The sequence below is a fragment of the Hesperophylax consimilis genome, chromosome 10, assembly GCF_061612785.1.
Source record: "Hesperophylax consimilis isolate HC1 chromosome 10, BYU_Hcon_1.0, whole genome shotgun sequence".
Lineage (NCBI taxonomy): Eukaryota > Metazoa > Arthropoda > Insecta > Trichoptera > Limnephilidae > Hesperophylax > Hesperophylax consimilis.
The window spans coordinates 2,077,446-2,095,599 of record NC_142845.1 but is presented as its reverse complement, the minus strand read 5'-3'; the positions used below and the strand labels follow the sequence as shown (position 1 = coordinate 2,095,599).

Here is an 18,154-nt window from a genome sequence, read left to right as displayed (position 1 = left end):
AAAAATGTTGAGGAGGGACACAAAACTATGTAGGAATATATGCGCTCTTGTTTGCTAAGTACTGGGGATGTTCGCAGTATTGACTTTAACCAAGTACAAGCAGTCTATTGGTCAATTTTAAAATTTGAAAGCACTAATAAATGCAGCTTGTGTTGGAGTGTTGAAATCACCAAAAAAATGTATTTTGAACTATAGACGATATAGCATTGCTTAGATTCTTCCCTAAACTTTTACTGTAAAACCCTTCGTACAGAGATACTTACAAGCTATGTGACTGTGTACGCAAACGTAGCCTACCGATGTGCTACTCTTTAAAGCTGGTTTCCGTACACGGCGCTACCGAATTATACTGAACCTTTTTTTTAAGTACAGCCGTGGAATTAATACGATGTTAAGTGACACCCTTGTATATTATTACGATGTCAAGTGACTAGTTACGAAGACAATAATATTGTTCTTGCAGTGTCACCCTTGTATATTAATATAATGTCAAGTGGCTAGTGATGAAGACAGTAATACTGTTTTTGCAGTGTCACCCCTGTATATTAATATAATGTTAAGTGACTAGTGACGAAGACAATAATATGGTTCTCGCAGTGTCGCCCTTGTGCATTAATTTTGCTTCGGATATTACCTCCACTGGCTTAGTCACTAAAGACAGTAATACTGTTCTTGCAGTGTCACCCCTGTATATTAATATAATGTCAAATGACTAGTGATGAAGACAATAATACTGTTCTTGCAGTGTCACCCTTGTATATTAATATAATGTCAAGTGACTAGTGACGAAGACAATAATATGGTTCTCGCAGTGTCGCCCTTGTGCATTAATTTTGCTTCGGATATTACCTCGACTGGTTTAGTCACTAAAGACAGTAATACTGTTCTTGCAGTGTCACCCCTGTATATTAATATAATGTCAAATGACTAGTGATGAAGACAATAATACTGTTCTTGCAGTGTCACCCTTGTATATTAATATAATGTCAAGTGACTAGTGACGAAGACAATAATATGGTTCTCGCAGTGTCGCCCTTGTGCATTAATTTTGCTTCGGATATTACCTCGACTGGTTTAGTCACTAAAGACAGTAATACTGTTCTTGCAGTGTCACCCTTGTATATTAATATAATGTCAAGTGACTAGTGATGAAGACAATAATATGGTTCTCGCAGTGTCGCCCTTGTGCATTAATTTTGCTACGGATATTACCTCCACTGGCTTAGTCACTAAAGACAGTAATACTGTTCTTGCAGTGTAACCCCTGTATATTAATATAATGTTAAATGACTAGTGATGAAGACAATAATACTGTTCTTGCAGTGTCACCCTTCTATATTAATATAATGTCAAGTGACTAGTGACGAAGACAATACATAATATGGTTCTCGCAGTGTCGCCCTTGTGCATTAATTTTGCTTCGGATATTACCTCCACTGGCTTAGTCAAAGACAAAAATAAAAATGTCACTTTATCAAGTATGGCTTTACCATTTTTATTTATTGAAGTTGTTGGCCCCCTTAGGTTCAACGAAAATTGCCCATAAATATCACTAATATGTCCTTTTTTAGCATTTCATTACTGCAATGTCAGATAGACCCGAGCCGGGCTCGCTCCTAATTCAGTACGACGGTCACCCGAATAGTGCTTGGTAATTAGTAAGCAATGGGTTAAGTGTTATTTATTTATGTTTTCAGATGTCCGAAGCACCCTCCGCAGTCCGAGGCAAGGTCGGCACATCCACCAAAAATATGGACGACGAAATTGAAGCACAGTTGGCCCGGCTAAAATCATAATCGTAATATTATAATATCGAATTTAAGTACAGACTTCAACATTGAAGTAAACTTTGCACAGTCTGTCAGACCTCAGAAGTCATGCCTTAATATAATATGTATGTTGAGCTGTTAAAACGTACAATGTGATCATTTTGACATTTTACGTAAATGTAAAAGTTATGTCCTATTGTTAGGAGATGCATTACTTTGATGGTGTGTGTGTTAGTGCTGCGGTGATTCTTATTGTGATGTTCTCTGTAATAGTTATGATCATTCAAATCAATATGTCAATCCAAATACATAATCATACAATTGTTTTTATTATTTATTTGTTTTTTTTAAATGAATGAGGTTGTCTCCTACAAAGAAATTTCACGTTATTTATAATAGTTAGAGCACGCTGAAGACAGAACTCTTTGAATGTTTGAACCGTACCGGAGATGTGAGCCGTCAAAATGATGATATTTGCGGACGGACGTAAGCGTTTAATGTCACGGTACATACAATGATTTGCGCGAAAGTACTGCAGCACTACCATTGGAAATATGAATAATCGTAGGTACTGATTTGTATCTTGTGTGACGTCACAAGATACGATTGTATACTTTTTACCCAAGTTCACTTTGAAAGCTCATATTTTTGTCATTTTCAAAGTGATCTTGGATAAAAAGTATACAATCATATCTTGTGACGTCACACAATCAACTTGACAATATCAAAATGAACACAAGACATTAACTTTTAAAATAAAATTAAATTCCCAAGATCAATTTAAGAAAGAGAATAATTTCTGGTATATGTATTATCACCACCACAGCTGTTCTTAATGAAGCTCTTTCTGTACGTCCAACATTGGGCGACTTTATCATGCACTGTCTGCCATATGTCACGAAAAACACAAACAATGTTGACTTGCAAAGCGTACATTTTTTCTGGTTTATCAGTGGCTTCTCGTAGCCTCACATAAAATAATCAAGATGTTTAAAATATCTTTGTGGGCCAATAATTGACAGACCCAATTCTAGAAATCAACTTATCTCCAATTTTTTATTATTCTGATGACTGTCGTTTGGCATGTAGCGTCATCCTGTTGAAGCCACACCTCGTCCGGATAAATATCATCCATATTTTTAAAGAAAAAATCATTAATTATGATACTGTAACTTTCCATTGAGCGTTACACGACTTCTGACCTATTTGGTATTTGTTCACTCAGCTACCAACCGCCCATATTGCTATTAGTATTCAGTGTTTTTAATAAGTACTGCTAATGTATGTTTGGTATATACATATATGATCCTGGTAATTAGATTCTTCTACTACCGTTCAATGTTGGTGTCATAAAGCTGGCCTTGAGCCTGGTAAGGCAATTTTAACCACATAAACGTCACGGTAATAAGTTAATTTATTATTTATTAACCCTAGATAGCTAAACTGTTTTCATTGTTTCATTGTAACTACACATTCGTCTAGTGGACTACGCAATAAAACACTGTTTTATTTTTATTTAAGTTTAATCCAGCAGGACTGGGAGGATAGTGCAATCCCAGTCTGCCATATTACATGAAATGCAGTAAAACAGGGACACAATAAAATAAAGTAAAATATTATAAAAATGGAAATAAGATAAAACAAAGTGAAAAAAAAATATTAGGCAGGTACCTAAACATAAAATTAAAATATAAATCAAAAATAAAATAGTCATATAAATAGGTAATACAATAAAAACAATTAGATTTAATTAAATGAAACCGTCCATCAGGGAGGTCGCCACATCATCTGCATCCATGGCTCATTGAGTGGGGAACTGAGCCACTCGGATGCAGCATGATGTTGGTTGAGTCCTACCCCAGAAGCTGGCTAGTCGGTGGCGAAGTAAGGCGGGGAATGAGTGCACCCTCCCTTCAGTAAACATTGTGGAGGCACTGCAGAACCTCGGTAGTTGCATGAGCTGCCTGTATGCATTATTGTAGCACACCCTCAGCTTGTCCCATTGCGCTGCTGGGTATTGTGTCCACAGCTCAGATGTGTCACCACAGTGCAGTGCAGAATGCCTTGAAAAGTAGCTTTCTGACATCATCGCTACAGTGGTAGAACCGCCTTGAGAGCATTCCGGCCCGTATATTGATTGCTCTTCTTTGTCGTTCCATGTCTTCTATATCCTTCATATCTTCGGTTAGGATATGTCCCAGATATTTAACCTGCGAGGCTACAAGTAGTTCTTTTCCGTCTAAACAGATTGGAGGAATATTTATTGGCTCCTTGTTGTATTTTAAAACCACGATTACTGACTTTTTTGCATTGTACAGCAGGTTATGTGAGATTGCATACTCTTCGCATATTTGCACAAGTCCTCTCATCGCTTTAATCGAAGGTGCCAACAGCACCATGTCATCCGCGTAATTAATGCACACTTTTTCACCCTGGAACAATGTCATACTTTTTTTTGGGTCCTTTATTTTTTAATGCTTTTATGGCGGAGTTTCTCAGTGTTTTCACGATAGTGTGGTAGAGAGAATCTGGTTCCATTTTGTGAACTCTGTTATCACAGTTAAATCTCTGACATCTTATGGCATCTGGAGGTTTTATTTTAGGCAATAATTTTTCCGCGTAAGTTTTTACATCATTTTCGGACTTTGCCGCCCATTTTCCAAAATCTCTTGGTGCATTTTGTCTATTAGATATAATAGGGATTAGATATCTATTTCGACATTTAGTGGGAGATGATCTGACCATGTCGCATTGGCTGTGATGTTCACATTCCTCACTGCACTGCTCAACCGCTGTGTCATAATACAGTGATCAAGCCATCTAGTGGTTCCATGGGCATCGCTTACGTAAGTGAAAGTATCAGAGCTTAGATGCACCATATCAGTATATGTATAGTTATTCTCTGTACAAAATTGTGCAAGTTCACGTCCAAAAAGAGACCTCGGATCTGCATTAAAATCTTCTATAATAATTGAGTTGGAACTGTTTTGTTCCTCAATAATGGCGTTTATTTTTTCCAAACAGTTTGAGAATTCCGGTAAGTTTTCGGCTGAATTGGTTGACATATAAACTGTTACTATAAGGAGAGTTCCATTGGCTGACTCTATTCAATAGCCGCGATTCGAGGTTCTCTACAATCAATAAGAGTAGTTTTAATTGTATTGCGTAATAAGATACCAACGCCTCCGTAGGGGCGGCCAATTAATGGACCGTCAGATAGGTTAACAGCGGATGTCCCATGACTGGAGAATTCCGGGTGTATTGACGAAAGATATCCTAAGTCTGTAGGTAACAGCCAGGTTTCCTGTAATACAATGACGTCATTACAAGTACATAATTCTTTTATGAAGTGCTCTGTTCGACGAATTGATCTACAATTGAATGATACAATTTTCAGAAGCTTGGTATTTGTAATATCCATTTTTAATATTATTTTGCATCATTTATTTGCGTTTTCGGCATTCGGAAAATGTATTTTCTCACAACCGAGAATTTTGGCCAGATACTCGCATCCATAAGTTTTTCGTATGCTGACTCGGTGGTCCCAACTTTGAACGCTCGATACTCGCCAGATTTAGTTTGTAATTCGTAAACTACTGCATCAATACCGCTTGTCTTAAAAAAAGAGATTACATTTTCACAAGTTGTGGTTTTCTCAAGTATATTTCGTTCTCTTGATTTCTGCATTTTCGTTGCTGCCCAAAATCATGTTTTTCTTTTTTAATGAAAGTTGTGTTCTTTTGTGAAAGTTGTGTTTGTAGGTCTTTTTCCTTAGGGATTTCCATTCATGCCCATTGTGATTTTCGTTTTCACCTGAAGGGTTGTCGTTAACGACATCTGCAAACGATTTTGGGCGATCAATTGGTTTTTCGGCCTGAAGTGGGTAATCGTGTTTTGACCTTGTCTCCAAAGATTGCGTTGACATAATTGCATCTTCCAAAGGTTTGGCCTTGATATGAAGCTTCGGCAGTTCATTAGTAGATGGCACTGCACTGTTTGTGTTTACTTTCGTTAGTTCATTGACAGTAGATTTGAGATTATTTATCTCCGAAGTTAAAAAATCAATTTGATCTTTAATTGCCAAGTTCTTGCTATGGTTGGATTCATCTTTTAGGTTCTGAACATCACTTTTGATTATTATTAAGTCTCTCAGAAATGCAGTTGCATCAATATAATCGAATGTGACCGGCCGTAGTTTGTTAATGTTTAAAACTGCAAATTTCGGCATATTGTTCGGGTCGGTACTATAAATAAATCAAAAATATTTAACCTTTTGAACGCGTTAATTTGCTCCGTTTTATCTATACCCGTACGCGGTACATATTTTCAAATACCTATGCACGCAATTAAATGTCAAATTATAGCATTCTGGCATGATTTATTGGACTATATAAACAGAACAGATTATTCTCCACAATATGATAACAAATCCTCGTGTGTCAACACTCTTAGATGTTTATAAAAACAAAAACATAAAATTTCATACAAAGACGTACCGTATCTTTTGAATGTGGTCCCGCCATTCACTCGGCGTGTGTGTACTTAGGCCACTGCGTTGATAGACACAAGTGGGACACCATGAGCACTTATCATTTTTAGTTATGAAAACTGAACACTTAAATTTTATGTCACTTCATATAATAACAAAATTGAACTAACGCCATCCGTTGACAAAATTGTAAACCATAGCACTCGAAGGCGCAAAGAGGCTCACATGATTATCGATGTTTTTTTAATGAAATACAATTTTATTTTCGAGAAATTCTTGTAGATGTCAGCATCGTGATAGTTCTACGAATGTTCAAGCGAGCGGGAAATAAATTTATGTCGAAAGACCGCTGGAATATCGGCATTCAAAGTTTCCGTATCAACTGTTGATACAGCCGCGTGTGAGTATGGACTTTTTGCCGTAACAACAGTTGATACGGCCGCGTGCAAAGAGTTAATTAAGATAGGAACTTGTTACATGGCACAAAAGTAAGGTTTATAATGAACAAATTAATATCAAAATTTCAGTCTACACAGTGACCACACATGTCAACATTATGTGGACCACAAATAGTCTTTCTACATTTGGTGCAACGGTGTTTGGTCATCCTCCTGGCCTTGGATGGACACAGGTAGCTAATTTTAGGCACGTTTGACGTAGATGGAACCGGAGCTTCTATTGTAGAAGATTCGCCAACATTAACAATAAATATATGAATGTACGTACCTTAAAAATAAAAATTGTTTTTATAACTAAACTTTCGTCCGGCGAACGACGAGATGGTCATAGGGCACGTCCTAGTATGCGTGTGGCTGCAATCACGTCACGTGCTGCACTGTTTACTCAAATTAGGAAGGTAATGAAAGAGTCAAGGTCGGGGAGCGGGGGGAAGTAGGTGATTTCGAATTTCGCCGAGTAGTCGCTTCGACGAGCGATTATTTATCTAGGGTTAAAAAGACAAATAACTATGTTTACATCATTTTTATTTATATACACCATCTACATGTTTCGTGAACGATGTTCACATCATCAGCATTATACGTACACTAAAGTTAAAAATTAATTATAGATCACCTATGGAGAGGAGGGCTAAAAAGAAGGGGAGGGTTAAGAAGTGGTGGAAGTTTCAAAGAATTGAGAATTACAATGTCATTAGAAGGGAAAGTCCAGTTAAGTGGGAAAATATTGAAATGAGGCTTCATAAATTTTTTTGCTTACTAATGATATCTGTTTTGGAATTAACATTTTTTCTTATTTCTAAAATTTCAAAATTATTAATTTGGGATGTAAACAAAGTTATTTGTCTTTTTAATAAATAAATAGTTACATAACAAAGTGATGAGCTTAATGAAGAATTTTACTTAAAAAAAATAAAAAATAAAGATTATTTATTCACTGGACTGACCTTTGGCGCAGCACAATATTTACACTGCGTTTATTAGTAAGGGTTATCATATGTATTGATGCTGGATATTTAGAGAGTTGAGACACTTGCGCTTTCTCCTTCTTTAGTCATCGTTTTGGACAGCCTTGCAATGTCCATCATCAGGAGTAATTTTCCTCACAAAGCAAAGTTTTATCTTTGTTTATACCCACTAATTTATTTTTAAATATATGTGTACATATAATCTCTTTTGTTTAATCTTAATCAATAATTATTTTTATTGAAGAACCTTTACTTCTCATATTTAGATTATTCTTCTTCTTCTTTCGTATGGTGGGGGGTCAGAGGGGGACATCTAAATCTGCGAGCCATTTTAGGGCCTCAGGCGTCGCCATGTGGACCTCATCAATCCCGCCGGGGAATGAATGGAGCGGGCATTCGTTGACCACATGTTCGGTAGTCTGCACCGCACCACATTCACACATCGCCGACTCTTTAAGGCCCCATCTGTGCATCATGTGGGCACAGCGGCTATGGGAGCACCTTAACCTATTGATGGAACCTTAAATTATTAAATTACCGTTATCATTATTTAAAGATACATAAATAATGAGTCAGCAATTGTTCGCAATTTCCCATGTTGTATTATAAATAACAGTGAATTGCATATATTTTTTTACACTTTATTCTAAAGATAGAAGCGTAAAACATTCTAAATAATAAATCGTGTAGTTATTGTCACAATCCGTTGACAAACATATTGGATTGTTTTCTGTTCCATAATTTACTTCAATGGCAGGTAATTTTGAATGCTTGAAACAGATGATGCAAGCGTAGTCAACGTCAATTTAGATGACATGACAACTATGTGATATGGTTTAAAATATATTGTTAGATTTATGGGCATGTAAAAAAATATATTGATAAATGAAGTTTGTTGGAGTGTCGAAGAGTTAAAAAATGAATTGAGAAATAGAAATATCAATCTCCTGACGATTTTCTTAAAGGTTGAAAGAAGAAAATGTTGAAAAGTGAGGTTACTAAATTTTGAAAGTGGTGTAGGTACTCCAGTATTTTTTTCAGCTAAAACAACATCATTAATGTTTTATTTATTAAATTTATTAATTTTTCGATTTTACCACTCTATCTTATTGAAAAGTCACGAACTGCCACTGGTAGAGTCGTGCTTGCCATTAAAATACACTTTTTGCTCAAATTAGACTTTACTTACCATTCAAACAGTTTTTAGAGGCATCACAATATGGTCTGAAGAAAAAAAAATGTTTATTGCAAGTACGAGAAATTTTATCAGTTTATATTCATACCTTTTTATGGTACCCTCCAGGCATTAACCCCTCAAACTAATTTGTTCAGTTTTGGGAATAAACTGTTACTATCCGTTGAGTCAATTTGTTCAATTCAATTGAAATCGTTGGATCTCCGCTACTGTCATGGTGAGAAATATGATTTTAACGCTTTTAGAAAGAAAAAAAAACACCACGCTTTATTTTCAAATCTAGAAGTTAATCGTACAACAGTTGAAATGTACACCAGTATGAAACCAAAGGTTCCGACCGCAATTTGAGAAAAAATTATGAGATTTTGTGAATTTTTTGCTAATTATTTTTATGTGATATGACAAAAAAGTGAGGTGAGCGTGATTTTCATAATACATTGTGTAATAAAATGTGTATTTTTTTTGTTATCAGTAAGTTTAGTTCAGTGTTGACTAAAAATTGTTGGTGACCAAAAATCTAAGCCCCCCGCCGCTCATTTGTACCAAGCGTAGTATTTTGAAGCCCCCCCCCTCTGAACGGGTCACGTAGTATGGGTACGTTACCTAATAACAATTTGTCAGAAAAACTCCAAATAGTATCTAATTTTTTTATTAGAAAATAAAGAACACCTGAAGTGGCGCGGGACTCAGTCGCTCCGAAGTGTGCGTGTGGAAGACGCTATAAAGATTGCCTCACGACGCCCCTGGGATGATCCCGCGGCGCCCCGGGGCGTCGCGACTCACAGTTAGGGAAGCCCTGGTTTATGCGATAATTCGTACAATGATACTTTTTTATGTTTACATTCAAATTTCTAATATGTAATGAAATTTGAAAGCATATTTCATCAGACTTTTTTATGTTTACACTCAAATTTCTAATAATGAAATTTGAAAGCATATTTCATCACCTTTCAAAAACAGTATTTAGTTTTCGTATACGTTCGGAAGTATTCCATTTATTTGCATTTTATTGCAAAGCGAAAATACCCACAAATTTTCCGACCTTCTGACAGCTTTTAAGAAATATAACGTTCAATATGCCAGAGGCCTGAGGGGTTAAAGTGTGTTTGCGGCACGTTCCAGAGTGGTTGCTTGAAATGGCTTTAGCCATGAATGGTGACCAGATTTGAATAGCCAGGTACTTTCCCACCTTCTTCTGCATGTCATTCCCCTCTCCACTATCTTCAGACTCACAACATCCCCCACTTAGAGTCTCACTGGCTAGAGACGTTTAGTAGAAGTTGGGTTAGGCCATTTTCGTGAAAAATCACCTCAAGGACGCTGTACAAATAAATTTATTAATTAATAAATACTTAAACTACTGACTTACATCTAAGACTTATATCAAGTGACTTACGACTCTCGCATGAAAAAAAGAATGAAACAATATCTAAATTTGAAAATGTATGATCAATTTCATCCAAAGCGAGAGAAAAATGACCTTAATCCGGGTGCACTGACACGCCCATAAAACATCTGTCTTTACTTCCCGGTCTTCCTCTGCCACATTTCCTTTTCGTCCCCACTCTCTTTAGCCTGACAACACACCCCAACCAATACATTGAAAGCGCGTTCTATGAAATGCCATTTGCATTTGCAGTAAAAATATCATCAATTTATTTATGCTTTTTTGAATTTATGCTTTCACAGAACTTGAAAATTAACTTTGAAATTTGAAGAATTGTTCAAATTCTCCGAAACAACCCGTCCATAGAGTGTGGGTACACTAATTACTGTTTATTGTTGCACTACTGGTACCTGTTAACCGAAGGAAGCTTACTAATTGGTAAAAATACTGAATTTAAAGCAGACATACCCATTTATTGGAGTCAGCATCATACCATCTCTTTCATACATTTAGAGAAATGAAATGTTTTACTTAATAATTAACTGATGGCAACACAGTACGACTCATTGAGCAACTGCTAACTGGCCGTACCTTCAGGGTTTTTCTAGGAGGGCGAAAAAGCAAAAAAATACCCCTCAATAATGGCCTTGCCCAGGGCTCAGTGCTGGCCCCATCGCTATTTAACATCTACACTCGAGACCTCCCTCACACTGAAGGCAGAAAATTTGCTTACGCAGATGACATCGCCGTCACAGCTCAAGCCAAAACCCTTAAAGCAGCAGAAGATATCCTCAATTCTGACCTAAAGGCTTTGGAAGAATATTTCCTCAATTGGCGACTAAAGCCAAATGGGTCGAAAACAGTTGCGACAGCTTTTCATCTTAGCAATTCACAAGCGGATGCCAAACTCTGTGTTCAGTTTGATGGAAAAAATATTTACCATGACCCCCACCCCCGCTATCTCGGAGTTACTTTGGACAGGAGTTTGAACTACCGGCAACACATGGAAACAGTGGGTAAAAAAACCAGGACAAGGCTTAACTTAGTTAATAAGCTAGCTGGAACTAGCTGGGGATGCGACGCCAACACGCTCAGAACAGCATCCATTGCCCTGGTTTTCTCAACGGCTGAATACTGTGCTCCAGTATGGGCTAGAAGCGCCCACACTTCCATGGTAGACGTTCAGCTTAATGCCACAATGCGAACCATCAGCGGGACTTTAAAATCTACTCCTCTCCCTTGGCTCCCCGTACTTGCAAACATAACCCCGCCAAACATCAGGCGAGAAATTGCAACACTGAGGGAATACAAGAAGGCGCTGCAAAAAAGCGCAATACCTCTACACGAAGATGTCGTCTCCCACCCGGCATGCCGCTTGAAGTCCCGAAAGCCCTTCTGGGCGGAAGGAGAGAGGCTCCTCCGACTACCTCTCACCCCAGAAGATAGGTGGAAACTTGAGTGGCAAACGGCCAACGTGGGAAATGCCCATCTCATACAGGACCCCACCGAGAGACAGCCTGGGTTCTCACTGCCTCGCAAAACCTGGTCCGCCATCAATAGGTTAAGGTGCTCCCATAGCCGCTGTGCCCACATGATGCACAGATGGGGCCTTAAAGAGTCGGCGATGTGTGAATGTGGTGCGGTGCAGACTACCGAACATGTGGTCAACGAATGCCCGCTCCATTCATTCCCCGGCGGGATTGATGAGGTTCACATGGCGACGCCTGAGGCCCTAATATGGCTCGCAGATCTAGATGTCCCCCTCTGACCCCCCACCATACGAAAGAAGAAGAATAATTAACTTGACTTGTAAAAAAAGTCAATAGATGTCGCACATTAAATTATTCACCCCAGACTTGTAGAAAAGTCAACAGATGTCGCACATTAAAATAAAAATGTATATATATATCGAAGACACTGTCTAAATTGCATTTAGTTCGGGAAGAATCTTGCAATCATACATAAAGATGGCTGCCAGTAAAAATATGCATTAAGACAATGGAGATAATGTTGATAGTTCTTAGTTAAAGTATGATACAGTTAAATATGACTGAAGGAGATAGGGTCATATAAGCTCGGTATCTTTTCTGTTTCAAATTTTCGATTGCGAGTCACTAATATTGTCTTCAATGATCAAATATTACAATTTGAGGTTTTACTCATTAAGTTATTCCATACGGAATTATTCAAGGATCATCAACTAAGGATGGGTTGTTTCGGAGAATTTGAACAATTCTTCAAAGTTAATTTTTAAGTTCTGTGAAAGTTTATTTCAAGTTATGTTATTATTTCAGTTCTGTCAAGTAACTGGCCTATAATGATATAATAACAGAACTTGAATAGGACATTTACAGAACTCGCAAATGAATGTTGAAATTTGATGAATTGTTATAACAAAGAGGAACCAGTCAACCACAAGTTGGTGCAGTTGAAATCACCACAATTTTCCTAAATGCAACTGAATCTTTTTCTGATTTTTCTGTTTCAAATTTTCGATTAAGAGTTGCTTATATTGTCTTCAACGAATAGATTAATTAATTTATGGGGTATAGTCTAACGACAACAGTGTTTGTTTGCCCTTTACATATTAATTACCTCGATAGTGACATTGACGGGATACAGTCAACAATAAACACAGATATTTAACTTATCCCACCATCAAGATGCTGCACTTTGGTACAAGTAAGCAAATAAATATGTGCATCTTGTTATGAAATTCATTAGTATGTACATACTCCAGCGGACATTGTGACATTGTCATGTGTAATAAAACTTCAGTTTTATGTTTGCTGGGGAATTTATCTACAGTAAATCTATTCCTAAAAGGTAATTTGTTTCATTGTAGGTGATTTTACTATGCTTGTGTTGTTTTTGTTAGAGGGCAAAGAGGATGGCAATAAAGTTAATAAAATAATAATAATTTGTATGCAGCCTTTATCTCAAGGGCACTTTACAGAGCTAGAATATAACTTAAAACTAGTGCTACATACTTTCAGTATCAATCAAATACCACTATTCAGAATTTGTATGCAGCCATTATCTCAAGGGCACTTTACTGAGCTAGAATATAACTTAAAACTAGTGCTACATACTTTCAGTATCAATCAAATACCACTATTCAGAATTTGTATGCAGCCGTTATCTCAAGGGCACTTTACAGAGCTAGAATATAACTTAAAACTAGTGCTACATACTTTCAGTATCAATCAAATACCACTATTCAGAATTTGTATGCAGCCGTTATCTCAAGGGCACTTTACAGAGCTAGAATATAACTTAAAACTAGTGCTACATACTTTCAGTATCAATCAAATACCACTATTCAGAATTTGTATGCAGCCGTTATCTCAAGGGCACTTTGCAGAGCTAGAATATAACTTAAAACTAGTGCTACATACTTTCAGTATCAATCAAATACCACTATTCAGAATCGAAACATTGTTTGAAAAGGCTACAGTTGTGTTTGGAGACCAGATCTGAATAGCCAGACGATTCCCAACCTTCCTCTCTCCCATCTTCTTCCCTTTCCCACTAACTTCAGCCTCATAACATACCCAATTGGACATAGATATGCAGAAAGCGTCCATCCCAAAAAAAAAATTGAGAAAAGTCATTTGAAAATTTGACAATACAAAAGCATATAAGGCATGTGTTTTTCATCATGAAAATTTTGTGTTAATAAGTAATTTAACCAATTTTTATTTTATTTCATAAATATTAAAATAATTTACCATTTTGGTGACTTTCTTAACTACCACACTAGGCTCATGCCCGTATTATGGCTGTCGCATGTGAGAATAACAATAATTAAATATAACGGAAAAGGAAATTGCCATGTTAAAAAAAATGCAAATCATTATAGAAACCATAATGGAAATAAAAATAAAGAAAAAACGAAATAAATGATAAAGTTAAAACTTTTTTTAAAACAGTGTTGGGACTCATGCATTCTTTAACCCTAGATAACTAAACTGTTTTCATTGTTTCATTGTAACAACACTTTCGTCGAGTGGACTACGCAATAAAACACTATAAATAAATCAAAAATATTTAATTAAGATAGGAACTTGTTACATGGCACAAAAGTAAGGTTTATAATTAACAAATTAATATCAAAATATCAGTGTACACAGTGACCACACATGTCAACATTATGTGGACCACAAATAGCCTTTCTACATCTGGTGCAACTGTTTGGTCATCCTCCGGGCCTTGGATGGACACAGGTAGCTAATTTTACGCACGTTTGACGTAGATGGAACCGGAGCTTCTATTGTAGAAGATTCGCCAACATTAACAATAAATATAAGAATATATGAATGTACGTACCTTAAAAATAAAAATTGTTGTTATAACTAAACTTTCGTCCAGCAGACGACGAGATGGTCATAGGGCACGTCGTAGTATGCGTGTGGCCGCAATCGCGTCACGTGCTGCACTGTTTACTCAAATTAGGAAGGTAATGAAAGAGTCAAGGTCGGGGAGCGGGGGGAAGTAGGTGAATTCGAATTTCGCCGAGTAGCGCGTCGTCGCCTCGCCGAGCGATTAGTTATCTAGGGTTAAAGAAGGCTCGTTCCCCAACATAATTAAATAACTTATTGAGTAAAACCTCAAATTGTAATATTTAATTATTGAAGACAATAATGTTAATCACTCTCAAACAAAAAATTTGAAAAAGAAAAAGATTCTTTCACATCTGGGAATTGAAATCCCCTAATCGGGGATGTCATAGTCCCACTGGCTCTGCACAGTCCGGAGTAGTTGGGACTCTTGTGCGGTGTTCACATAATATATGAGTATTTCTCAAAATAAATGTACGTAACGAAAATGTAGTTACGAAATAGTGTTACGAAATAGTCATAAGACGTAACTAAATAGTAAACATAAGGCTTGTTTACACAATGGCAAATTTTATTTTACTTTTTTTATTATTTATTAAATTAATTTAGTTGTCGTCTTTTTTAAATGTAAGTAATTATCCTTTACTTTTTATTTATTGTACATACTACAAACATACATAAGCTCACGACCCAAATACTTGTATTTTGTTATACCCGTTGTAAGGAGTTTAAAAAAAACAAGGGAGTATAAATAAATGTTTTTTAATCAATTATCAGCTCCCAAATTGAAGTACCTAACACTATATTCAACAAATCTTAAGAAATTAAAAAACAGGCACTGTTTAAACTATTAAAAATTTAATAACATACAATTATTTAGTTTGAATCACTATCCATTAGCGTTTTATAAATTTCTTCCTCATCTTTATAATAATTGAAATCTTTCCTTTGGTTTCACAGTCAGTTTTTCAGTCTTTGGTTTATCACTCCGCTTTGGCGGATGAATATAGTCATTTAGTGATAGAGATTTAGAGATAAGGCCCTTACAAACCACTTTCTTTTTTGTATGAATATTTTCCAGTTTTTCGTTTTTAAGAATAGTCACTCCACATGGTTTATCTTTGATTTTGTGAGAATCTTCAATTTCATTTTCACTATTCATATTTTCAATATCAGTGTTATTTTCTATGGCATTATTATTTCCTATTATAACATCTCCGATTTATAATATAATCCAGTTTCAATGGGAATAGCATCATTATTAGTCTTAGTTTGTTTATGCAATAATATTTTCAGAATGTTCACTTGCCTTTTCATCCGATTACAGCACTGTCTTAAATTCTTATTTCGACTTTTTAATCGAGTATTTTCTTCAGTCATCTTTTGTAGTCTTTCCTTTAGGATTTTTTTATTATTTTTTCTACCATCAAATGTATTATTTTCTTGTGTCGTAGGATTAGCCTTTTTCATTCTTTTATCATTGGCTTGTCTCCACTTTGCTCGTAGCTCTTCTTTTTCTTCTTCTGAAAGAAGTTCTTTTTTCTTTTTGATATTTTCTTTAACTTTTGTCAAATGCTTAATTCGGATTTCCTCATATTTATTTGGCTTTTCCTTTTTCAGTCTTTCTCTGTAAGCTTTTTGCCTTTCGGCATTGGTTTTTGGGGGCATTCCTAAAAAAAAGTTATGCTGTAGTTATGGTTTTATCAGAGTAAATAAAAATAAATTTATATAAAAATAAGCTTTTATAAAAAACTTAAGGCACTTATAAATATTGTATAGAGCGCCTGTAGAACGGATATTGTGTATGAGTGCCTCAAGCTTATTTAAAATAAAACCAGTATTGGACGGCTCAGCTTGATCTTCAAGTACTTGTCATTATGTATAATGCCATATAATCGCGATAATAAAACATACAAGTCCGACGACACCTGCTCTGCCATTGACCATCAGGAATTTCCAGCGCATCCTTTGTATTACAACCTACCTACTTTCCAGCGCCATCAACAGATCTGCTCTATGGTATAATAAATTTTATTTTTTTCCTATTATATCTAAATACATATGTATATTTGTTCATTGTGCATAATATATTACATTATTACCAAACTTAGATAAGACTTTCATAAAAATGCTAGATACACTAACAATATACTTACTTTTCTTAATCACGTTGTAACTGTGTACACTCAGCTTTACATTGAACTTTTTCGTTACGTTACGAAATTCATAACAAACGTTACGAAATTGTAATAAGAATTTATTTTATAAAAAGTCAATGGTTTGATAAAATTTAAAAGTGTTAATATGTAAGCTTAGCAATCTTTGTACCGCACATATTACAAAAAGATGAGTAGAAAAAGATTTACCGTTTTGTGAAAAAAGGCTATAATATTTCCTGTTACGAAATAGTGGTCCCACTAAAGAAACACGTTGTTACTGATTTTAACAATTAATGTTATGGCGGAGAAGTCAGACCAATAACTAATCAGAAAGAGGCTAGTGTTGCCCATGTTAAATTATACGAATGGGTTCAAAAATTACGGTGGAAGTACTAATAAAACGTAACTAAAGAGTAGTTACTAAAAAGTAAATGATGATGTCTCACTTTGTTTTTTGTGCATAAATTATCAATTTATTATGAAACCCCATAGAAAATTACTTTGTACAGAAACTAAATTTAATTAAGACCCTAAAACTTACAAAAAATCACATATTATAACGTTATTATCGCATTTTATGAAGTATAAACAAATGAGGTGGGTAGGGTGGCAATTTTATTTTGTATGGAAGGTAAAAATCGATATTTTTTAAAAAATTAAAATATTTGCGAATTAATACGATTGTAATGTTAATTCTTCGATATTTTAAAGCCTAATATTTATTCTACAAAATGGTGCATATTTTTTTTGTATGATTAATTAAAAACATGTGTAATTTTTGAACTGTTTCTAGGCACACTTTATTTTTCCAAAATGTACACTTTTTTTGAGAAATACTCATATATATTTTTTAATCATGTCGTAAATACATCCTTTAACGAAAGTGGAGATCTGGAAAGAACTAACTAACACTAACCATCACACTGTTTTCTTGTTGTTTACTTGCCTCATTCACATTCACACATACTCTTTTATTATTCCGACGTAGTCATATATTCTCCTTACACTCCTTTCTTCGCTCATTCACACTATATGCCCAAACTATTTAGCATCCCTTTCTTAATCTTACGACATTCTTAATGGAAAAAATGAAATACCAATTAAGAGTAATAAAAAAGATTAAGAATGAGATGGATCGAGGAAGGAGTATCAAGAATTTAATATAAATATGAAGCAAGTGAATGGAAAAAGAGTTGGAGATGCCCCAGGAAAAGTATAGTATTCTCAAGAATCAGAAAAAATTTTATACACATGAAGGATTGTGTGCTAAGACAGAGTTGTGTGGCGTATAGGATTGTCATCCGTCCCCATATATCGGGATATTAACCATTACCGAGCCCTCTGTCCCGACATCCTGACAAAAATTAACATGTCCCGACAAAAATTAAC

At 35.6% G+C, this 18,154-nt stretch overlaps 1 protein-coding gene across 1 annotated transcript in view; it reads left to right on the top strand.

Moving 5' to 3' along the window:
* CHMP2B (Charged multivesicular body protein 2b) overlaps positions 1 to 2,102 on the top strand; it is a 30,408-nt gene extending 28,306 nt beyond the window's left edge. Inside the window, exon 6 of the mRNA XM_089636022.1 lies at positions 1,698 to 2,102. Within this exon, the coding sequence (XP_089492148.1) occupies positions 1,698 to 1,796 (99 nt within the window). The 3' untranslated portion in view covers positions 1,797 to 2,102. The remainder of the gene's footprint in view (positions 1 to 1,697) is intronic.
* The last annotated feature ends 16,052 nt before the right edge of the window (positions 2,103 to 18,154 follow it).